This window comes from Pimephales promelas, chromosome 17 (genome assembly GCF_988280905.1).
Source record: "Pimephales promelas chromosome 17, fPimPro1.hap1.1, whole genome shotgun sequence".
Classification (NCBI taxonomy): domain Eukaryota; kingdom Metazoa; phylum Chordata; class Actinopteri; order Cypriniformes; family Leuciscidae; genus Pimephales; species Pimephales promelas.
The window spans coordinates 24786335-24811606 of NC_142785.1; the positions used below are offsets into that span (position 1 = coordinate 24786335).

Consider the following 25272-nt stretch of genomic DNA (forward strand, 5'->3'; position numbering starts at 1 on the left):
AAATGAGAGTGGGTGGATTTTTACCATACACACTGCTGACACACATTCGTTCAAACACCATGTAAATAGGTCCCCTTTAAAAAAATAATAATGTGCACAGATAAACAATTTATAATGAATACTGCAATATTCCATAAAAACAAGAATAGTCCATTTTTATTTCATGGTGATTTTAAAAAATAGTTTGGAAAACCTTGTTAGCTGTGTCTCAACTTTTAGCTAACCGCGACCCTTAGCGGCTCTATGAAGAATTACACCCCTGCCATGACAGCGTAGGGCAGGCGGAATAAACTAACTCAGCTGTCATGCATCTCTGCTCTGGCAAGTGTAATGTTAGTGCTGCCTGCCGGTTGGTAGTGGGGAGATTCAAGGACGACAGCAGGTTCACAGTACGCTAAAGAGGGCAATTTCAACAGTGATGGCGCATCAACGGCATATTCTTGAGGTAAAACTTTCCTCTTTACACACCACGCTTTTTGTCTTTCGCTCAGTTTAATGCACAATGAGGGTGGGCGCAGGGGTAGTTAGCAAGCTAGCATAAGGTAAAGGGGTTACTCACTGAGTAAATCGATGCAGTGAACACCGGCAAAACCACATGACATGCAGATGAAAATATATGATGATTTGGTGTTGATCGCATACGTGACGGAAAGCATTGTGTATCTTAAATGAATGTAACGTGTTAAAGCACCAACAACTGCTTTAATTAAAGCACACTGTTAACCTTTGCAGTGGTTGGATATGCGGTAAACTGCTTTTAGGACGAAACGCCCTGACGGTGCAGCATGCGCTCAAGCGATCAGATCATTTCTTGGCAGTTTGCTCGAGCTCAATGTGGTTGAGTTGACAAAGACTCAAAGATGGTCAGGCTAGCATGCAGCTACGGTAGCACGAGTCTTCTTGACCGCAGTATCGGAAGCGCGCATTCTTTCAAAGCTGCGAATAGGTTCAAAACAGGCCCTGAAACTCTTACAAATTAATTATTTTATTTTTTTCAAACATGATCATTGAAAGGCTCTTAACCTTCAGAAGTTGTTAATGGTCAACCGCAGGAAGTCAAACTAAATGTTATATTGACCTGTTTTACCTGTTTATTTTGAATATGTTTTGCATTTTGTGTTTGTTTAACGTTAACAGTTTAAGATTTAATTATGTGATTTATTTTCAATATTTAATCAATAAAATGCATAAAAATGAAAAAATAAATAAAAACAAATTGATAACAAAGCTTAAATGAAAGTGCTTAGGCTTATGAAACCTGAACAAAATGGTTTTTTAGTTGGTGGGTCAGGTCAAAATCACAATTTAGATTTCTAATAGCTTATTAGGATTATTCTGTAATAATAAGTCTCAATAATCAATATGCAAGACCTTGGAGTCTGGTGACATTAGAGAGACAGTGTTACAACATCATGACATTGTCCCTAAAATGTCACCGAGGTCTTGCATATTGACACTGGACCGTTATATTGGCTTTTGGTCTTCCTAGTCTTTATATTTGATTACTTTTTTATAAGCTGGTACAACAAGACTATTAATATAGTTTATTACCTCCATGGGGGATTCATTTGAAATGTGTGGTGTAAAGTCCTTCTCATGAAAGAATTCAGGACATGTATAACTAAAAAAGCTAAATAACATTAAAGTGCCATATTTTATTTATTTTGATATTTTTTCATTGTTTTGAATTGAGGGTTAAACTATTGGAGACATTTTCTTCCTTAAAGGATTAGTTCACTTCAAAACAAAAATTCATCATTTACTCACCTGCAAGTTGTTACAAACCTTTATGAATTTCTTTCTTCTGGTTTTGAAGAATGTCAGTAACCAAACAGTTGATGGACCCCATTGACTTCCATACTAGGAAAAAAAAAAAATACTATGGAAGTCAATGGGGTACATACATCCACTGTCTGGTTACCTACATTATATTATATATATATATATATATATATATATATATATACATACACATACTGTATATTCTGTAAACACAAACCTTTATTTTGGATGCGATTAATCGCAATTAATCTTTGCACAGCCCTAATTATTTTGTTTAACTTCAAGTCGGCATGATTTTTTTTATATATATAATTTTCTTATCTTATTGTGAACAATCCATCCAAAATGTTAATCAGTCATAATCCTTTGGTAAAAACACCTGACTTCCCTCTGTTGATTTAAACATGTCTTCTCCATTTAGTTTGCGTAAACTCCTTAAACTCTTTAAATGCAACGCCCACATCTCGAAATCCAATTAACAACCAATGCATACAACATCATTGGCTTACATGTTTTCTTTGCGTTAATTCATTACAGTCAGATGTACATAACAATACGGATTGTAATAACCATTCTTCCTGCTTGTTATTAAATTCAAGTCTTTTTGACTACAGTTTGACAAATTAATACTTAATGGGATACTCCACTTTTTTTGGAAATAGGCTCATATAGTTAAACAGTTGGGTTTTATCGTTTTCGAATCCATTCAGCTGATGTTCTGATATTTAGAAGAATATCAGTAACCAGACAGTTTCTGGTCCCATTGACTTTCATAGTATATATATTTTTCATACTATGGAAGTCAATGAGACCAGAAACTGTCTGGTTACTGATATTCTTCTAAATATCATAAAATCATCTGAAACGATTCGAAAACAGTAAAACTCAACTGTTTAACTCTGAGGGAGTTGTAAATGAGCCTGTTTCCAAAAAATAGGTTTTCATGGAGAATGTTATTATGATTTCAATACAATGTTTGATTATCATTGCCTTGTTTTACAGTTCAGACGAACAGATTGTGAGACAGATTAACCCACTGGCCCGCATTGCTGGTGGATTTACTCATCAGATTCGATTATGTTTGAAAGCTAGTGGCAGTTACTTTGGCTTACAGCGCCATTGACATGGAGTGTGTGTGTTTGTTGACAGTTAGGTGCCCATTTTTTACTCCGTCACCAAACTTTATTAAAAAAAATGCTCAATTCCATATGGAAAACAAGCGGGATTGCTCAAATTTGCCACATAGTAGATGATCTTAGATGTTGTGAAGCCAGTAAGGACTGCTTTAAAATGTAGTAGATCATACAGGGTTTTTTCCAGACAGAGCCCATTCAGCAACTTTAAATGCAGCCGATCGTGGGCTATTTTTCACTTTCTGTCTAAGCTTTGACATCTAGCCAGATTCTCTGAAAACGCGGTCTTCTCTTCTCCTTTCTCATCAGTGTTCTGGTCGCCTATTGGTGTGGTTCACATCAGACAATGCAGGCGGGGCTTCCGGGGTTCAATGAACTCTCGTTTAGCAGCTCCGGTGTGGCTCGCTGTGCACCTCTCTCTCTCTTCTCCCCAGGCCCCGTTCAGCATGTGCTCTGCGTCTTGCTTGGGGTTGTTATTCATTGTGGAAGAGAGATTATCCCATCTTTTCCCCCTTTCCTCTTGCCAGTTTGGTTTGCTCCAGTCATTCATTCAAAGACCCACTCATCTGCTGACCCACTTCCACCCTAATGAGAGCATGTGATTGAGTGATCTTAATTACATTACAGTCAGTGAAGAACTGTGGGCAAATGTGATGATTAATATATATATACCTCCTATGATGATTTGCCTTTTTAACACTTAGTTTAAGCAGTTTGGAAACAATTTTGTGGTTCATTCACATGTTTTAGAGGGGGATATCTTTAAGGTACCGTTATGAGATGAGTTGCACAATATATATGCATCTCATATTGGGTATTGATTGATATTAAATTTATTGGTAACAGTGTATATTGGATTTTTAATTGTGCATACCATTTTGTTTACCATTCATAATGAGCATTATTTAGCCATTGCTATTTTGACCCATTGCATTACAACAATAATCAAAAACAAAACAAATCCTTAATCCCATTCTTTACGCATGACGCACAAGAGAATCAAGAAAAAAACGTGCCAGCGCCTCAGTGTATTCGACCAATGGACTAAACGGCCCCGTTGTGGCTTTTGTGATGCCCTTGTTGAGCTGCTGATGGGGTGTTTTTGAAGAAGTGCAGTCACAGGGGAAATAAGAAGAACCTATAATAATAGTGACAACTGTAAACTGTGTGGAGGAAGTGAAACTCAACACCTTTGAAGATCATGCCATTTTTTTTTTCTGATTGATGCTCTTCCCCATGCTACAACCAAATGTTAATAATTACAAAGATTACCATGGCCGTTTCTCAATATGCCTTCTTGTCTGTACTTGTGCTCTTGTGGACTTGTAAAACGTCATCAGTCGTGGCCCAAGTACCGTCCCAATACACAAGTTTGCATTTAGGCAAGAACGGTCAAAAATCGCGGATTTGTTCTTGAGTCTTGACGCTCCCATTTTACCGAGGATGCATCGGTTGGTAACTTGTGTGAACTTGACGGCAGAAATATCCCATAATTAATTTCGGCATTCGCGGAAGGAGCGGGAAGCAGGTCAAAAGTTTTTTTTCCGCCGTTGGCTAGTGATGTACACAAACAAACAACAGAAGCGGAATTAAAATGAGACAGGTGTTGCTTTATTGTTATGAATATACTTTACATTGTAGTGTATGTAGAGTAATCCCTTAGGCTTGGGCGATAAAGTCTGGCTGTATAATAATTGTTTCTCGTTATGTTTGGGCACTGCAGACGGCGTCTGTTGCACAATACCAGCAAGAACACATCGTCTCAAACTGTCAGCAGCGTTCTGTGTGCTCGTCACCTCGTGAGTTCGTTCTTCCGAGAACAACTAGCAAGAGCTTTCTTCCAAAAGAACACAAGTCCGTTCTTTGCATTCTTGGTTTCGAGAAACGGCCCATATGTAAGGTTCAAATAGGTTTTAGCCCATTTGTTGGGAGTGAGATGTTTCTTGATGAACTGAACATGTGCAGATATCTCATGTGGTTTTTAAAGGGTACATTCTGGTCTCGTAAGTTGGCACATGCTTTTTTTCCACAGCTCATCTTCCATAAATAAGCATCGTTCGGTTTTGTGACTATCACCCTTCCAGTTTAGCTCTGACCTGGACAGCTGCTATATTGTATGCTTCAACAGCCCAACTTTTTAAGCCTGTTTTTCCACAGTCCTTTAACGTGACACTGGTAAGTGGACTCTCTTATCCATTGGTTAACAAATCAACAGATAAGAACAGATGTATGTAGCAGGGGGTCACCCAGGACTTTATGATAGAAATGCAGAGGTAATAAGAGTGGCTGTGTCCCTATCGCACGTGTGCCCTGTTTGGCAACCGTGAGGTTATTTCAGCTGAGGTGTCTCATGTGCTTTGAGCTGTTGTCAACACTCTCAGTTTTCTTTACCCCTGGCTGCTGAAGCATGAAGGCTGAGCCATGATAAATTTGTCTTTTGCCGTTCTTTCTTAAATCTTTGTCAAAATTATCAGCTCACCTGAAACCACCTCAGCAGGTTTGGTGAGCCTTATTTGGTCGCTGTGATTGGGTGGAAAGCATCATTCGACATTCCTGTCATTCAACTGCAGCCGAGCTGGAGGTTCCGTGCAGAATAGACGACACAATGGTCTCGCATTCTGGCTTTCTGTGGAATATTTTGCCGGCTGCAGGAATCTATTGTGAAAAGCTGTAATCGTCTGTGCTTTGACCTACAGCACAGAGGGTGGCAATGGATGGCCTCTAATTCTCTGTTTTTCTTTCCCTCCTATAGTTTTGTTGTTGATGTTTGGCTTGAAGAGACGGGATGGATGTCCGCATGGTTCTGGGGGGTCCAGATAACATTCTACTGGCCAATAATCCTGACGCAGGAAGTGGTTATCTGAAGCATCCCTGTGAGGACCAGGTAAGCATGGAGAAAACTAGTGCATACTAAGGCAATAATTACTAGCCATGTTTCCATCCATAGTTTAAATGGTAACTAAACCCCTGGTCAGAGCCTGACTCCACAAACTGGCAATATTTGAAAAATGCTGAAAAAGTGGGCAAACCCCAGTGGAGATAGAGAGGACGAAATAGATTCTAAAACACACTATCCTGATCGTTTTCAATACTCGCAATTCCAACTCCTGACTGGTTACTGCCAAGGGCGTAGCTCGTACCAAGAGCGCGGTGAGCTGAAACCTGCGTACGTCAGGAAGTACAGAACATCCAATAGGAAAATTCAACTGCAGTAGCCACCGTTCAACCTGAAGAGGGCAGCACTAAGACATTTTTACACCATATATTGTAGAAATAAATCACTTTATACACAAATGTCAAAAAAGTTACTCGAATCAATGACTGGTATTAATAAAGATCCATTCTTACAGATCATTAACTAAAAAAGTTGGTTTAGGGTTTATTTACTCTTTAAGGGTTGCAAAATGCAAATATAGCTACTGTAGCGTTATTTCAGTCAGGACCACTTTGAGAATGAAATTTACTGACAATCTTTGGATTTGGCGAGAGGGTTCGGCTCTAAGGTGCTCGAGCTGCCATACTAGATGGCTTGAGATACAATCTTGAGACATAAATCCCCCAAGGATTTTAATAACCAAATGTTTCTTAGCATATGTTTACGGAAGGAGATACAACGATTAAGTTCATAGAGTTTCTATACAGAATTCACTGCTCTATTATGAAGATGCTAGGAGGTGGAGGTGGGTGTAAATGTCTGTGCGACACTGCGGAGCATTAGAGTAGGTGAAGTAATAAATCAGCTGATGTTGTTTAGTGATCAGTGGTCTGCCTGAACTACGCTTGAATTCCATTCGATCACTTAAGCTCTATTTCTTTTATTTATATATACATGCAGCATTCATTAATCTAGCTTTGTTTATATAGGCGTTTATGAATAAATGGTTTTATGTTGTATAAATTAGCATTAGTTAATGTATTATGAACTAACATGAGTCAACAGTGAGCAATGGTATATTTATAAATTAACATTAATTGCTGTAAAATAATCATTGTTAGTTCATAATGCTAATGCACTTGATGTATTAACTAATGTAAACTAATTAAACCTTATTGTAAAGCATTACCAATTACTATGTATAACTTCTAGTTGTACCACTGATATTATGTGACATTAACACTAATATTTCTCATGTAGGACAGAAGCTCCAGCCCGTCTGTCCTTCATTCTGTGTCCACCACGTGGAAGGAGGGTCTGCTGAACCGAAAGAGACCATTTGTTGGGAGATGCTGTCACTCGTGCACACCCCAGAGTCAGGTTAGCTTGTTGAAGTTTTTGGCGTATTGACTGAATGCTCATTCATGTTTTGCATGTTGACTTACTACATTTATGTGTTGCAGGAGAGGCTGTTCAATCCCAGCATTCCTTCTCTGGGCCTCCGTAATGTGATTTACATAAATGAAACGCACACAAGGTAAATATCAACCACTGTTTTTCTAAGGCCTGATGGCTCTGAATGCTAGAAATTCATTTACTTTTTATAAAACAATCATTTACATTACTAATTTAATTTACTTGGCCGATTCCAATGTACGACTTTGACCTGCCGATACAGATTTGTGCTGATTCTGATTTTCTTTCAAATAACTTTAATTGACAGCATATACAAACAAAAAAACTAAATGCTAATTTTAAATTTCATTGATAGCAAGTAAAAAGACAGTAGTAAAATAAGAACAAATACATTTCCAACAACAGCACAAATAAATGCAATAGAATAAAGAGAAGTATGAACAAAATGTTTTTTCAGATGATTATAGTATATTCGGCTAAGAAATACTACTGAAATCAAAGTCATCAAATGTAAAATATCACCGGATAGTCTTCATTGTACAAATTAAATACAGATTACCATTAACAATTAGTTATAAAAGTTATTCAGTCAAGAGGAGAGTGATTTTGTCTTTTGTTCTTTTATTAACATGACAGAGAGAAGCAGGAATGTTAGGCTGCTGTCACTTTAAGAATGTATGCCGGGATCCAATATACTGTTACACTACTTGCGTTATCTTTCTAATTAGATTGCAAAACTGACTGCGCGAAACCAGATGAAATTACTAAAGCATCTCAACTGAATACATGACTACTTTTTTCCTTGATCATTGGAATGCGCATTGCTTAGTTAGTTTTACACCTTAATGTTTAGTATAATTCATTAACATAGTTTAATTTATGATGCGTCATTAAAACCATAGTTGGTGAGATGTAGTTTTCCAACAAATGACCCTCCCTGTGTTTACATTGAAGCATCAAATGGAATGCTGTATGTCTCTGTGAGGAGTGGAAAGTCAGGAAATAAATTATTAACACTGTTTGTCAGGGGATATTATGTACTTGGATAACATGACCGGGACCAAATGTGGTCTGAGCTGTTACTGCCAATCAGGGGAAGGAAATGGACCGTCCGTAATACTGCAGGAATAAACTGTCTATCAGCAGTTATTGAAATTAAATGAAATTTGGTTCTCCCAAACAGATCAAATATTATACAAAAAAAACCTTCTAAAATAAATATTAACTATAAAACCGAATCACATAGTCAACTGAAATGTAGTCTCGCGTAGCCAGACCTTCAGACTGACGGCTGAAGGTCTGGAATTCATAGCAGCTTTCTTTGGTCAAGGCCCGCCCATAAGGCCGTTAGACCGACATGTCAAACAACCAATTACAGTTCGTTTCGTTCAGCGTCATGTTTCGGGGCGTGGAAATGTCCCCACAACAACAGACCGGTGTGCAACAAGTCAGTCAGCAGTCACCGGAGGCGCTAACAACGCTCCGTGTGATTAAATTCACCCACGAACTCGCTCATGTCCATCTTATGTCCGCTTTGTCACACGAATGTAAGTTACGTCCCCGCCCCAGTGCGCTCACGCCTACTAAATAAACGCCTCACCTCCGGCGCCGCGCACTCGCTACATTCCCTTTAGCCTATCTAGTGGATGCATAACGCAAACCCAGTCAAACGTTTGACTCTGCAGTATCTTATGTGCCTTATAATCCAGTGTGCGCGACCTATATATGAATACTGAATCGGCCAGCTGCGATGTCAGCGTATGTCTCATGTTTGTCCACAAACCCAGCTGATATACCCTTCGCAATTAAGTACTTCACTTGATCTTCCATAATAGATTGGAGGGGACATACAACTACGTTTAGCTGATCTTGAGAAATGCTCATTGTCACTCACATAGGCCACTCAAACACAACAGTTTTTCTTCCGCAATCACATCTGCGCTTTGTTTCCCGGCGGACCGAAAATAAACGCGACACTGACGCCCCCCGGAAATCCGATAAAATTCAACCAATCAGATGACGACTTCGACATTCCTGAAGTGTTTCCAGTTAAGTGTACCATATGCATCAGACGTTTAGCCAACGTTCCGTGGGCGTGACGTCTGAGGCTGAGACTAACTGAAATGTTGAAACAGCTGGTTTAGTGAAAAAAAATTAGCTGCAAATAATACTGATGCAGTTCTTGAGTTCAACTCATGGCCTGTATGATTCTTTAAAGGATCTGTTTTCATGTTCTACAGAAGGAACGACAATTTTTGTGTGAACTAATCTTTTATTGACCATGTCAATGATGAAGTCTATTAGCCTCAATACTCTCATTCATGACTACTGTTTTGTATTTGTATAATGCAGGCATAGAGGTTGGCTTGCACGGAGGCTGAGTTATGTGCTGTTTGTCTTGGAGAGAGACGTCCGGAAGGACATGTTTGCTCGCAATGTGGTGGAGAACGTGCTTAACAACAGCAGGTACCAAGTGTTTATTAAAAGCGAGGAGCAAATGTAATGAAAATGGCTGTTTCTAAGCAGCCGAAATGCATCTTATCATCCAGATTCACTGTAAGTGTAATTGCTCTAGGCTGGAGCGTGCTATCGCGGAGGTAGCGTCCGAGGGTGATGTTGATCCAGAGTCTGAAGTGGATCCCAAAGCTGTCAGTAAAGTTAAACGGAAGGCCAGAGGATTCCTGCAGCAAATGGTTGCCAACATCTCACCTGCATTTATCAGGTACAGCTTTCACATAATGTTTAAAGGGATACTCCACTTTTTTTGGAAATAGGCTCATTTTACAGCTCCCCCAGAGTTAAACAGTTGAGTTTTACCATTTTCGAATCCATTCAGCCGATTTTCTGATATTTTGAAGAATATCAGTAACCAGATAGTTTCTGGTCCCATTGACTTCCATAGTATCCTACTGTGGAAGTCAATGGGATCAGAAACTGTGTGGTTACTGATATTCTTCTAAATATCAGAAAATCGGCTGAATGGATTCGAAAACGGTAAAACTCAACTGTTTAACTCTGAGAAAGTTGTAAAATGAGCCTGTTTCCAAAAAAGTGGAGTTTCTCTTTAATGAGTAATGATGCTAAATGCAAATATACTTTTTTAGATAACAATTTTATTAATGTTATAATGGAATTTAATAATATAATGTAATCAAAAATTTTCAGGGAGGTAAGGTTTTTTTCTAATGTTCTTGAAAGAAGTCTCTTACGTCTTTTCCAAGGCTACACTTTATTTGATCAAAATGTAGAAAAAACAGTCATATTGTGAAATATTACTATAACTGTTTTCTGTTTTAACATATTTTAAAATATCATTTATTGCTCCAGTATCCTTCAGAAATCATCTAGATCTTCTCTCTTTCCTCTGTCTCTTTTAGATTAACAGGGTGGGTGTTGTTGAAACTGTTTAATGGATTCTTCTGGAGCATTCAGATTCATAAAGGTCAGCTGGAGATGGTGAAGAAAGCGTCATCTGAGGTCAGACATCAGCACAAACTTTTTCCGCTCAGCATAGGCATTTCAGCTTAACCGCATTTACCACACATACAGTAGCAATTCGCAACAGCCACAGATTAAACCATCAGTTGACAAATTTGCATATTACATCAAGCTATACAGTTCAGTAGCAAACAGCAACTCTATGCACCTCCTTTTTATGTATATTTAATATATTATAATGGGTTGACAATCACAAATGGAGATTTATAATAGTTATCTTGAAGTATAACCAACATTTTACTCTGTGTCTTTTAGTACAACGCTCCACTTGTCTTCCTTCCTGTTCACAAGTCCCACATCGACTACCTGCTCATCACCTTCATTCTGTTCTGTCACAACATCAAAGCCCCTCACATCGCTGCTGGCAACAACCTCAGCATCCCCATTTTAAGGTACAAAGTCATAATGATTTTTTTTTCATAAAAGTTTTTCAACTATAGACAGTTAAACTGAAATGTGAATATGACGCGTGTGTGGATTGTACTCCCTCAGCACACTAATACGCAAACTTGGAGGATTCTTTATTCGACGCAAACTGGATGAAACTTTAGACGGAAAGAAGGATGTCTTATACAGATCACTGTTACATGCTGTAAGTTCTCAGAAACGTCAAATTATCTTATTTGCATGTTGGTGTTAAGACAGTTGTTTCAATGCAGATTGCCCCTAAATGTCTTAACGCTCCCAGGGAAAAGCCAAAGGTGGCTGTGGCAAGGAAACCACCGAAGATTACCTTGAGAGATTGAAATAACTATATGCACATAGGGTTTAGGGTCAGTAAGATATTTTTTAAATGTATTATTTTAAATTACTATTTCTATTCATTAAAGAATCCTGAAAAACTTTAAATGCATCACGGTTTCCACAAAAGTATAACATTTGATAATATTAAGAAATGTTTCTTGAGCACCAAATCATCATATTAGAATAAATTCTGAAGCATCATGTGACACTGAAGATGGAAGTAATGATGCTGAAAATTCAGCTTTGCCATCACAGGAATACATCGAAATTTCAAATATATTATTTAAAAAATATATATATACAATTTTATTTTAAATTGAATAATATTTGACAATAGTGATGTACTGTGTATATATATATATATATATATATATATATTCTATATATATATTTTATCAAATCAATGCAGCCATGGTTCGCATAAGAGGCTTCTTTCAAAAACATTAAACATGTTACTGACCCTAAACGTTTGAATGGTACATTTTTATGGGGAAAAGGCTATACTACTTATAATATACTTTATATATCATATATAACCCAACACTTATTTACTGAATATAAATTCCTTAGTGTCTCATTTATCTTTTTTTAAAAAAAGCAGTTGTCTGCATGTGGTTCTTATTTGTAAAAAGCTGTAGGATATTATCTTGTGAGCGATGGGAAACCGGAGTAGATGTAAAATGGTCTGCTTTAGTGCTAGTTAAAATGACACAGGGATTGTCATTGCAGCGACTGTGGAGAGGCTTGTTTCGGGGTGACTGTCACAGGATGCTGATGGATTACTTGTGCATTATTCATGCGGTCTCTTGTTGTGCACCACATTACCACAATGGACTGCTTTAATTACTGGGAATTTGGAAAGAAAGAGTCCTGAATCTTAGTGATTGTATTAGTCTTTGGAGATATTTAAAGGATCAGCATTTAATGTTGTGTGGCTCATGCTTCTGTTTCACTCTCATTTTCAGTACACAGAAGAATTGTTACGCCAGCAGCAGTTTCTGGAGGTGTTTTTAGAGGGCACTCGCTCTCGTAGCGGGAAGCCGTCTCCAGCACGTGCCGGCATGCTCTCCATCGTGGTTGACACACTCTGTGTTAGCAGCATTCCTGATGTTCTGATTGTGCCTGTTGGTATCTCATATGACCGTATTATTGAGGGAAACTACAACAGCGAGCAGCTGGTAGGAATCACTGTGGTGATATTCATCTTTTTAAGTGAACAAATATTAGTAAGTTACTTTTTTTGTTACCATAAACACCTTCCTCTCTTTTTGTTTTATAGAATTAATCTACCAACTACTGTACATTTAAGACTATATGTAAATGTAATTTAAAAAGTCATTTTGATTTTAGAGCTATGGCAGAGGCCAAGATTGTCATTAAATGTTGTCTTTATCTTAAAAATCTATTAGTCTATCCATCTAACAAATTTTGAAATTTCAAACTAAATAGGTTGAAATTCCGCTTTAAGGATAGATTCCGCGTTAATTTGCCAATTCCGCATTTCCGTCCGCGATTCCGTGATCGCAGTAATCATAGGGCCCTACATAAAGAAGGAGTCTTGGCTAGTAGGCTATATTGTGATTTCTTATGTTGGTAATACTTCCAAAAAGTAGAATCTGTGATTCCGAATGACAGTATCCACACCGGCGCCGCGACTGACAGCCGGACATTCTTCTCAAAATATTGGATTCATCCGCGCTGTGCTGTGCCGAGGTGTCGACAAAGGAAAAACTACAGACTGCATCTTTAAATATTCTAAATATAATTGTTATAATCTCAATATAGTGTGCAACCCTAGTCTACATAATACTACACTAAAATATTTTTAGTGCTTTTTTTATTACTTTACAATTTTTTCAGATACATTTTCATGAATAGCATTCTATTTTATTTTTATTTTTATTTTATTTTGTGCTTACTGCCAAATATGTTGTTATTGTTGTGGATGTATTTTCAGTTTTTGCTTAATGTTCCTGCTGTTCCCCTCACTTCAGGGCAAACCTAAGAAGAATGAGAGTCTGTGGGGTGTGGCCTGCGGCGTGTTCAGGATGCTCCGGAAGAACTACGGCTGTGTGCGTGTGGATTTCACTCAGCCCTTCTCGCTGAAGGTTAGAGCGGCTCTTCTGCTCTTTATATCTCTGTTTGGCCGAATACATAGCAGATCTCTCCGCTTAATGTCTGGATCTCGCTTCTCTGCCGCTTTAGGAGTACTTGGACACGCAGCGCAGTCGGCATCTCCAGGCCTCTCTCACGCTGGAGCAGATCCTCCTTCCCACCATCATCGCTGCACAGTATGGCCTTTAGACTGCTAGCCTCCAATATAATCATGTGGACTGCTGTTTATTATTGGTATGTAGAAAGATGTGTGTGTGGCTAATGGGATTGTGTTCAATTATGTTTTTCTGAGCAGACCTGATCAGGCTGTTTTTAATGGAGAAGATGAGGATCATCTGAATTCTAGAGACATGTCAGATGAACCCTGGAGGAGGCAGGTCATCAATAACCTGGCCAAGCACGTTCTCTTCAGTAAGGGCAATCTAAAGACCATGATGCATTAACAGTTTCTTGGGCAGTGGGGGCTTTTTCAAGCATCAAGGGTGGCGGATTGGGCAAAATTGATGTTTATGTGGGATCAGCAGATTTATAATGAAAAATAGCAGCACTGCTTATCTATAAACTGCCTGGAAAACCTGCTTCTATATCATGGCCTACAAAATCACTGACATTCAAAATCTAAAAACATGGTCTCATCGTTCAGAACAAAAAGCTACAAAAATCTTTCTAATATAACTGGCAAAGAATACCAACACATCTCACCAAAGAGCTAGTGAGTGAATATTTATATGTATATATTACTGACAACATTTCTTCCAAATTTCAAATACTATTTAAAACTTAGAAACTGCTAATTTTGCAGTGGTCTCTTTATTTTTTGCAGAGCTGTGTGTGTGTGTGTTTATGTAGATAGATAGATAGATAGATAGATAGATAGATAGATAGATAGATAGATAGATAGATAGATAGATAGATAGATAGATATATCTTTATTTTATATATATATATATATACAATTATATTTAATATATATATAAAATTTATATATATATACACACACACACACACAAATATATTTATTATATATATAAATAATAAATAAAATTGTATAGATTGATAAATCGATTTTTATTTTATATATATATATAATTATATTTATTTTGTATACAATTATATATATATATATATATATATATATATATATACAATTATATTTATTTAGATTTTTGGGTGAAATATGGCCTGGACACCTGACAGTTTTTGTAGGTTACTCCTGGTCAGTCCTCCCCATGGTGGCATGTTGTTCTTGGCCAATCACATTCATCTGTGTTTGAACGCCCCCTGTTGGTGCTTTTTTTTTTTTTTTTTTTTTGAGGACAGGACACCAGAGTATCACCACTCTGAGGTGGAATTGCAGCTTGCTTTTGAATGTTTAATTTAGACTGTCCATGAACCCAGTTTTCTGCTCGAAAGTCACACTGTTTTTCCCTCGTACAGCATTTTTCAAAGAATTTCAAATGTTTTTCAGCACACAGACAATGTCATGGAGTTTGTAGATCATGCAGTTATGGTATTAAATAGTGTCCTTTCATGTCCCTTCATCAGAGCATTTAAAGGTGAAGTCAAGTATGCAATTTCTGTGGAAATTACATACATGTGGACTGTTTTGCCACGGTGCTTACGTACACATTTCTGGAAAGTTAACCTATGAATAGATATAGTTATATCTCTACATATTAAGCCTGAATTTTGACATTGAAGGGTCTTCACTTCACCATTAAGGGTCAGTCTCTGATTGATCGGTATCTCTAGTTTGTTTCAGTTAAAGCACTTTCACTGTCAATCATTTTGATCGCTGCCTTCTATGTTTCCCATAGCTGCCTGCAAGTCATCAGCAATCATGTCCACTCACATCGTGGCCTGTCTCCTCCTGTATCGGCACAGACAGGTTAGTACCATCCTCTCTTCCTATGCAGCACGCACAATGCCATCCCTTCCTTCTTTGGCCAGTTTTATTGGTTCATAACCATTGTAACAAACGTTTGCATTGGGCAGGGTGTACTGCTGTCCAAACTGGTGGAGGATTTCTTCAATATGAAGGAAGAGATCTTGTCACGGGACTTCGACCTCGGTTTTTCTGGGAACTCGGAGGACGTGGTCATGCACGCGCTCAGCCTTCTGGGAAACTGTGTGAACGTCACCAGCACCAACAGAAACACTGAGTTCATCATCGCCCCTAATTACACCGTGGCCGCACTTTTTGAGCTCAATTTCTACAGCAACGGCCTTTTCCATGTCTTCATTGCAGATGCCATTATAGGTAAAAGATCTGAGAAGCCACATGTCATAATTAATTTTCCGCTCTAGAGTCTATTTTTGATTCTGTCTGCAAATATTGTGAAGTTTTACTGGTATTTGTATCAGCTACTTAGTTTTTGCTATTATGACGAACCTAATAGAAATATTGTGCACTCACACTTTAAATGCAAACTGAATTTTACAAAGACTGATGATGTTTTGGCTAAGGATGTCAAAACAGATGTAGCTCATAGTTTAAAATGATCGAAACTGTTTGTATGTGTGCTAGCTTGCAGCGCGCTGGCCCTGCTGAGAGAGCAGTCTGCAACTTCACTGAATGAGCAGAATTCTTCATCCACGCTGCTCAGTCAGGAGAGACTGATCCGCAGAGCTGCAGGCCTCTCCCACTTTCTGTCCAATGAGGTGGCAGTAGCGCTGGTATGCACTCACATCACTGTTACAAAAGTAGCACCACCATCTAGTGGTAGAATATTGATATATTATCAAGAAAAAAATTAAAGGCTGACTTGAAACTTTTGACTACATAAATCATTAAAAACATTAAAAATTTACAATTTAAGTGAAATTCATTACAAAAAAGTATTGTACTGTAAAGGATAATATCTGTAAGAATAATATCTTGATATATTGTTCATTGAAGCTCATAGAGTAGAGTACTGTGAGAGATCGATTAAGCGAGTTCACCTTTTACAGTAGATATAGCATTTTCCTTCAGGTCAGTCCTATATTTATAATGTTTGAATGTCAGCTGCAATGTCTTGTGACCTTGTAACAGTGAATGGGTTTTCCCTACTGAGTACTGACTAAGACTCTTACTTCCCGTCGTGTCTAACAACGCCCTTCAGCCGTGACTTATTCACAATACAGCACAGCCTCTCGTACCTTATTGCTTAAATATATACATTTTATCCACCAATTCTTATTATATTCATGGATTTGTGTTGTATTCAAATGTTTTATTTGTATATAAATGTATATATACTTTTTATTCGCGTTCAGTTATCAAAATTGTGCCGTAAAATGTGCTTAGTTTATATATACACAAGCAAGATTCATGTTTCAATTTGATGAAGAAATACAAATGCTATTCATTGAAGTATATTTATGTTGTCTTTATTTTTTATAGCCTTGTCAGACTTTGTACCAGGTCTTCCATGATGCTATCACCAGGTTAATTCAGTATGGTGTGCTTACTGTAGCCGAGGTGAGCTTTGTCAACTCTTATTGCTTATTTATCTTTTCTTTTTTTATTTAAAGCTACAGTACTTAATGGAAAAATGCCATCACAGACCATATAATGTTTGAATGATGCTGTGAGATTTCTGTAATTTTTTTGATATTGGCTATTCTAGTTACCAATTCATTATTGACTTTATCAATCAGTGAAAGAACATGTACTAACTAGGTTTTCATTTTTGGGAGTCAATCATTAATTAACAATAAAAATGAATAATTCAGCAATTGACTGGAATTTGTGTTTGTGTTCAGGAGGATCAGGAGGAGTTGAGCCCGTCTGAGGAGCCTTGGCCCAAGAAGTTTCCAGAGGCTCTTTCTTGGCGAAGTGATGAAGAAGATGAAGACAGTGACTTTGGAGATGAACAGAGAGACCGTTACCTGAAGGTCTGTATAACAGTGCAGGGGCCTAAACATTGTTAGAAATAACACCCAGAATAAAAAGAGTGAAATGAAAGTTAAAGAACAAGTTCGCTATTTTACAATTAAAGCCCTGTTTTAAGATTGTTTCTGATGAAATAGAATGGTTAAGATAGGTTTTGAGACAGATGCTGCTGTCCCGAGAATTTTCGGATTCTGTGGTAGCACAAAACAATCCTTAATAAAGCAGGAACAATCCTTAATAAAACGCATAAAACTTTAGTTTACAAAGACGTGAAACTCACCTAGTTGGTGTGGTCTGATGCTTTCCAACAGGTTTTATCATAGTTTTTGTACAACTCCATTGACTTGTATTGTATGTTCTGTGATGTACGTTATTACTCCGCCGCCGGAAACAGAAATGGGGTTGTTTGTATTCTTTCTGTAGTCTTATGCAGTCGCGGTGTCATAGGCTACACTATATAAGTGGTTTGAGATGCATTATCGCCACCAACTGGGCTGGAGTGTCTATTATTCAAGCTCTCAACGGAAGAATGTACAGTTGTGAGGCGTTCGGAAAAATAGGTCTACAGTTTTACAACCGTACATTCTTCCGTTGAGAGCTTGAATAATAGACACTCCAGCCCAGTTGGTGGCGATAATGCAACTTTGCCAATTGCAAGCAAACCACTTGTATAGTGTAGCCCACGATACCACGACACTGACACGGGCCGTTACACTGGTTAAAAGCTTATTTCTCTGGATTTAAACATAGTAAACATTTGTGATTAATATCAGTGCTCAAGTCAACAAAATAACACTGTTCTTGTGGGGGTTTTTTTGTTTTGTTTTTTGGATATTTGAATCCAATAATCTTGAATATTGTGCCTTTAAGACAAATAGAACAAGCTTGCTTTATTTATTATTTCAAGATTTATTTAGCCTATTTCAGCAAAGAATGAGATCATTCTTTACATTGAAGATACAAAAGTAAACCATTTTTTTTAAATACCTGAAATAAAGACCACTTTCATAAATCTTCATTATGAAAGTGGTCTTTATTTCAGGTATTTAAAAAACTTTCCCCTGTAGAACAGTGCACCACTATATATATATATACTTTTAAAACCCCCTCATTAAAATTTTTAAAAGAAAAATATGCCATTACATATTATTAAACCCCAGTGTGCTTTATGTGTTTATTTTAGGTGAGCCCATCAGCTGAGCACCAGGAATTTTATACCTTTCTGCAGAGGATTCTCACTCCAGTGCTGGAGGCCTACAGTTGTGCCGCGATCTTTGTACACAATCTGAGTTCGCCCATGTCGGAGAGAGAGTACACATATCAGCTCTTCAAGTATCTACTGACGCGCACCGAGAGAGGAGTGGCTGCATATGGTAAGCCATTTTCAGTTTGAATCTGCTCTACATGAGTTTGTTTCTCCACTACCACCATAGAGGAAAGACATTTCCCCCCTTAAATCTTTCCCTTTCCCTTTTACAAATGCTATTTTTAAAACATTTTCTCGCCATTCTATTTTTTCCATCATATTTCCAATCTGATTGTTTGTTAAGCTCTTTGACCTAGAATCTTGAATGAAGTGTGCTCTATTAAATGAATATATGTGATGCAATCTGGGGAAAACCCACCACATGGTGAAATTTGACATATTACAGGTTTTGAGATCATATTACAGCTGGGTTCAAGCCCTTTCCAAATCTGTTTTTTATTTCTTTTATCGTTTGTCTGTAACAAAAGTTGTGGTTATCTGAAGTCGGCTGATCGCTATGATTTTCAGAAACGGAATTTTGAGAAAAACGGTCACTTCCTGCTAGCAGGACGACTGGCGCTCTTTTTCTATTGCCTTTTTTTTTTTCATATCACATATTTTAGTAATCATCATAGATTAGGTATCATTCGAAAGCTTACAAACTCAAAATTCATCCTGTGAAAACTGTTTTGAAATTGTCCGATTGACAGGCGAGCAAGTCTTTTAAGCTAACAGCTTCAAACTCTGTTGTTCTCTTGTGCTCTTTTCCCAAGATATATTCAGACATGATGTTATAGAAAAATTATTTATTTAAAACCCAATTTTGACAAAAAAATCTGTTTTTAGACCTTACTGAAAACACACCAGAGCATCATCCGATGGGTTTTCCTAGATCGCATCACTTATTAATATTGATGACATTAATGGGAATGTATTTATTTGTTTGTTTTTATGTTTTTAGGAGAGAGTGCCACACACTGCCTCGTAAAGAACACCGTGAGAACGTTTAAAGAGCTGGGGGTGAGAGAGCCGTCCTCTAGCATTTACTGCTTACTCGCAGATCTAAACCACTGACATTCAAAATTGGACTCAATGTGCCAAACTCTCAGTGTGTTGAAAAAAAAATGCAAAAGTTGCATGAATTACCTTTATCATATTTTTTGCTTTTTGAAGAGTAACAAAATACCTTATTAAATCTTTTGTGTTCCATGGATAAAAAAAAAAAAAAAAAAGTGAGGGTCAGTAAACTAATCACCCTTTAATGTTGCTCTTGCAAAGTAATACTGGATTTAAATATATTAATTTATCTTTAAATATTTTAAAAGCCATTTTCTGTATTAAAAATGTTGTGAATATAGGCCTGTTTTGCAAAACAATAGCCGCAATTACCAGGAACTATTTGTCCCAGGAACTTTTTTTTGCCCCAGACCGGGGCCTTCAATATTCCTTCAACATTCTTTCATTTTTCCTCAGTTTTTTCTTTACTTTAATTAACAAAACAATTTTTTAACAAAAGTGACTATTAAATCAAACAAAATTAAAAGTTTTGTTATTCATTGTTTCATATAGTTATTAAAATGTTTTTTTTTTTTTATTGAAATAAAGCTGAAATAAAATAATATTCAATGAAAATAATTTAAATCTAAAATTTAAATGATTAAAACTAAATCAAGCTAAAAAGAAATATATAAATGCCAAAGACAAATTCATTTACTAAAGCTTTAGTTAAAACTGAAAATATAAAAAGTAAGCTAATTCAGAATATTAACAAATACTACAACAGTTTATAAGGAATGTTAAAATAACACTCGCAGCATTTAAAATGATTGACTTAATTACGATTGACTCTTTTTTTCTGTAAAAAGAAATGTAACACAATTTCTGACTTCAAGTTGAATTTTTAAACAGTACATTTATCAGTTATCAGCTATAACATAAAATAACATTGGTGTATCTCCAAAAGACAGAAATGCGAGAGTGAAAGACAGAAAGAAAGAGAATGAAAGAGAACCAATGGTCTAGTTATTTAAAACAAGAAAATAAGTTGAATGTGCATGTCCTATTCTTTTCATGTCCTATTCCCCCTCCCCCCATCTGAAGTACGTCCTGTGCAGTCTGAAGTGCTTCCTTTGCAAGTTGTGAAATAATCGTGCTATTTGTGATTCACAGGTGCTTAAAGAAAGACGAGAAGGTGGTGTGTGCAGTCTGGAGCTGAGCAGTTCTTTCTTACCTCAGGCCAACAGGAACAAACTCCTGCAGTACATTCTGGGTTTCAGTCTGCTGTGACATCAACGCAGCTGTGCTGCTCTCCACCCCACTCAAGGGCTTTTTACTGGCTAATCATGACTGTCAAAGGTGCTACTCTAAGGAAAGCTTTACCTGGAAGTGCCTTCACCAAACGCCTCATACTAGACTTATAAGTTAGTCTTCCCTTCACTATAAACCACTTATGCAGTCTTCAATACACTAGTAGTTCTGTCAGCCCTCTCGTTTACTAGAAGCTTCCACACACACATACACACAATATTGTATCAGTTCTGCCAGTGAAAGCCCTTGTTTTAGAGCTAAATCAGGGGTCTTTATAGCTCTGAATGTTAGAGGGTTAATTCACCCAAAAATGTGAATTCTGTCCGTTATTACTCACCTTCATGTTGTCCCAACCCCGTAAGACTTTAGTTCATCTTTGTAACACAAATGAAGATATTTTTCTTGAGTGAGCTCTCAGATTTAATAAACAATATCTTAATTTGTGTTCCGAAGATGAACTAAAGTCTTAGGGGGGTTGGAACAACATGAGGGTGAGTAATTACTGACAGAATTTACATTTTTGGGTGAACTAACCCTTTAATATGGGCTCAGACAGTTTGGCTTTAGTTTTTAACTTCCATCATAAATTTCACCTTTAGTTTTAGCAAACTTTCATCATCGGGATGACAGCTAGTGTATGGAAATCTTTTTTTTTTTTTTTTAAAGGGGCATTATTTTTTTCTTTTTAACTACTTGTTCTGTCAGAGCATGTAAAGAAATTGACATTCTCTGTACATTTATCACGTGGCAGAGAACAGAAGGTCTATGTATATTATTTGTTAATAGCAGCCACGTGAAAAGGAAATAGTGACTCATTCTGCAAATCGTGCAGCAAATTGAGAAATGTGAGCCATGAAGTCATGTTGGTTAGGTCATGTTTACTCACGATTGGATGTCAATGAGTTTAGTTACAGCTATAATATTGTGTAATCCAACAAACATGGAATGGTTTTAGCAGGCCTGGAGGATCTTGAGGCCATCACCTAGGTGGGGAACGTTACTGAAAACAGAGCTTGAATGCTTCTGCTTGGCTGACCTTCACAAGATCGAATTTGTAATATTAGGAGGAGGCTGCCAAGAATTTTTATTTCCCTCCTCAGTTACTGGTATATTTTATTTTGGAGTTAAGATCCTTGGCAGCAAGTCTACTGTAGCATGTGTGCAATATGTCTGTAGTATGTGTTAATTAAACTGTATTTATGCCACAAATCTGTCTCAAAGCACAAAATAACCAGAATTCAGATAAAGGCATGTTGCCTTAATAACCACTTACTCAAAAAGTGCAATATTTTGTTGGCTGTAGTATGAATCAAAAGGTAAATGTTGTGGATACCCTGTACGGTCCCAAAACTACAATTGTAATAGTCTTTATTAGCTGCTGTTTCGAAATATGATCGCATGCTTGTTTTGACAAGAAAACTTCTTTGTGCGTCAGCCTGTAGATGTTGCTACGCGATGGACCTGTTTTTACTGTGAAAGAATGTAGTTGGCAGACATACACGCATTACGTAGACTACTGGGAGACTTTGAAATAAGATCTGGGGTTCCCATGGTCATGGAAAATATGGAAGTATCAAAGTATTTCAAGGCTGTGAGTTCCTCCTGGGCTAGGAAAGTCATGGAATTTTATATCATCAGCACATATAAATTCACTAAATTAAATCTAAATGCTCAGTTGTAACATGTAAAAATCGTAAATAATAGAATAAAGAAGCTGTGTCATGTGAGAACTGCTCAAACTGCTGAATATATAATGGGTTTTAAGCAATATTGAAAATGTTTTTGAGATAATTGAATAAAAGCTGTGAAGGTTACTTACATTTTAAAATGAAAAAGCAATTTTTTTTTTATTATACACAAGGCATTTTGGGTCAAAATAGTTGCTGTCTGTCGACATGGCCTCAAACGTTAAGGTTAAAATGGCAAAACAATGGCTCCTTTGAATAGAATGATAGCTTACTTATTAAATATTGTGCAGTATATACTGGATACTACCTGTTAATCATTTGGATTTATTCCACATTTTAAAACTAACCATCAGATTGCATAATAAATTAAAAAAGATATTTTATATTTTTAATTCTTGTGAAGGCGGTCTAATCCAATAAATCCAGAAATGTTAAAAAATCCCAGCTGATATTATTTACCATTGATTTAAAATGCATTGTAAATGCAGTGCTCAACGCCATAAGCTCTCCTATATGATGCTCAATAGGTCATCTGGCTATTCTATGCATACTATAGTGCTGCAATAGTATAGGCCTGACTGTAGTAGTAGGACTAACAGTGCTATTCTGAATATAGCCAATGTTTTTGAGTCAAGGGAGGCAGAATAGATCAAGTATGTGATTCCTAACTCTTCTCTACAGTGTTTGAATGTGTTCAATAAGCACTGAAGATTGTATTTTTGACTATAAACAGCCACATGCATCAATCTCTCCCAGACAGCAATAAGACATTTATCATATGTACCCCACTGTCTATTAACGCTGTTGTCATATTACTCCGTCTCAACCCAACTGGATTGTTGGTAATTGCTTAATTTATTAGGAGATCCCATTTGTGCTGTGAACAATATAGATTTGAGGTGTTATTTTAAACCAGTCCCGGTCTGATATCAAATAATGTGTATGTTTTCCTCCACATTTTTAAATCCGCTTTGTATATAATTTAGTTTCTATCCCACAGTTGTCTTGTGAGATGATGAGTTTACTAAATCAGACTCTGTTTGGTTGTCTTTTGGTTAACCTCTGGCAATTCTTAACAAAACGCTGTAAATCTGCAGACAGAATGCTGTTTATGAATGCCTTTTTGCTGTTCAACCGTTTTGTAATTTGGCATGTTTTCTGAGTGATGTGTCATTTAGTGCAAGGTTTCCCAAACCGAGGTTTATGAGTTGTCAAAAAGCTAATGAAATCATGTAAATGTAAAAAAAAAAGAAGAAAAGAAATAATTTAAAAATAAGAACAGAATTTAAAAGAAAGAAAAAAGAGAAAATGTTTGGGAATCCATGTTTTAGTGCAAAATGTTGGAGGGGAACAATAATTGAGGTCATTCTCGTTTTTCTGTGAAGCATTTTCATGCACTATGCACTATGAAATAAATGAATGTTAACAAATAGTGAACTTAATTTTCTATGTCTGTTACTTTGGATGATTTAATGCACAGACTTCACCATAAAAAATGACGTGATCACACAATACTGTGCGGTGTCGATGCCATTGTTTTTCTTAACATCTGACAGACATTTTTATTTATTGTAAATAAATAAATAAAACAGGTATTAGTAATTTTCCCCGTTCCACTCCATCTCGCGCATAGTTGAGTGCGCTTCAAAGTATACTTTTTTGTCCGCGAGTGCGGAAATAAATACGCGTTCGGTCTAGTGAACTTTATTTCTAATTCTAAAGTGCCCAATCTAACGTCTGTCAGATCGTTTGAAGTCACATACGCTGCTCTGACTAGCACATTGTCCTCGCGTAAAAAACGGACTGCACGCGGACCCTCCTGATAACGAAAATGACATCACGCGGATCTACGTGGAATGTAGATGGACACAATACTTTGGTATTTATTGTCATATTCTTTGTCCAAAACTGCAAGATCCAAAAGAATACCATTTATATAGTCCTCATATTCTCATACTTCAATTATTGTCATTATTATCCACACAGTCTCGCTCTTTTCTCAATATATATTATTGGGGGGGAAAAAAGGTTTTAACCAGCATTAATATGCTGGATTTAGTGGTCTCGTTGGCTATCAAACTGACAAGCTGGTAAACTGCTAAAAAAAAATCTCTAAACCAGCCAGGACACCATCTAACTAGCTAGGCTAACTAGACTAGACTTCCAAGCTAGTTTAAGCTGATTTCTTTTCCAGCAATGAATATAACATGTAGCCTAACGTTCAACGTTAGACTTCTTTATATAAAAGGGAGGATATTAAGGCGAGATAGGCGAGAACTCTGCCCCCCACGATAACAACAAGCAGATAAGGAGACCACTAAAGAATAGGACCCCGCAGAGAGAACATCCACAAGCAGAGGTCTGAGTGTTTTGCCAAATAAAACTGACAAATTCTGCCAAATAACCTATATACTATCACGAAAATACGACTTTTGGTGTGAGTAAGTGAAAATGCCCAGACTGACTGGCTGGTAAACCCCTAAAAACCCTCTAAATTCAGCAAGGCTAGGAGACCAGCTAATACATGCAAGCTAAGCTTCTTCTTTTTACACCAGCAATGAATATGTAGACTTCTTTGAATAAAAGGGAGG

The 25272-nt window shown here is 37.0% G+C and overlaps 1 protein-coding gene across 1 annotated transcript; it reads left to right on the plus strand.

The window, feature by feature from the left end:
• The first annotated feature begins 265 nt into the window (after positions 1-265).
• gpam (glycerol-3-phosphate acyltransferase, mitochondrial) lies at positions 266-21118 on the plus strand. The gene is made up of 21 exons (XM_039665077.2): positions 266-445; positions 5668-5799; positions 7051-7170; positions 7254-7327; positions 9559-9672; positions 9782-9928; positions 10584-10683; positions 10960-11096; positions 11197-11296; positions 12414-12626; positions 13443-13556; positions 13654-13739; positions 13859-13974; positions 15381-15451; positions 15559-15823; positions 16091-16239; positions 16949-17026; positions 17311-17442; positions 18624-18813; positions 19648-19706; positions 20856-21118. Exons 2-21 carry the CDS (start codon positions 5701-5703, stop codon positions 20970-20972), a joined length of 2481 nt encoding a protein of 826 aa, XP_039521011.2. The 5' UTR covers positions 266-445; positions 5668-5700; the 3' UTR covers positions 20973-21118.
• Positions 21119-25272: the final 4154 nt, after the last annotated feature.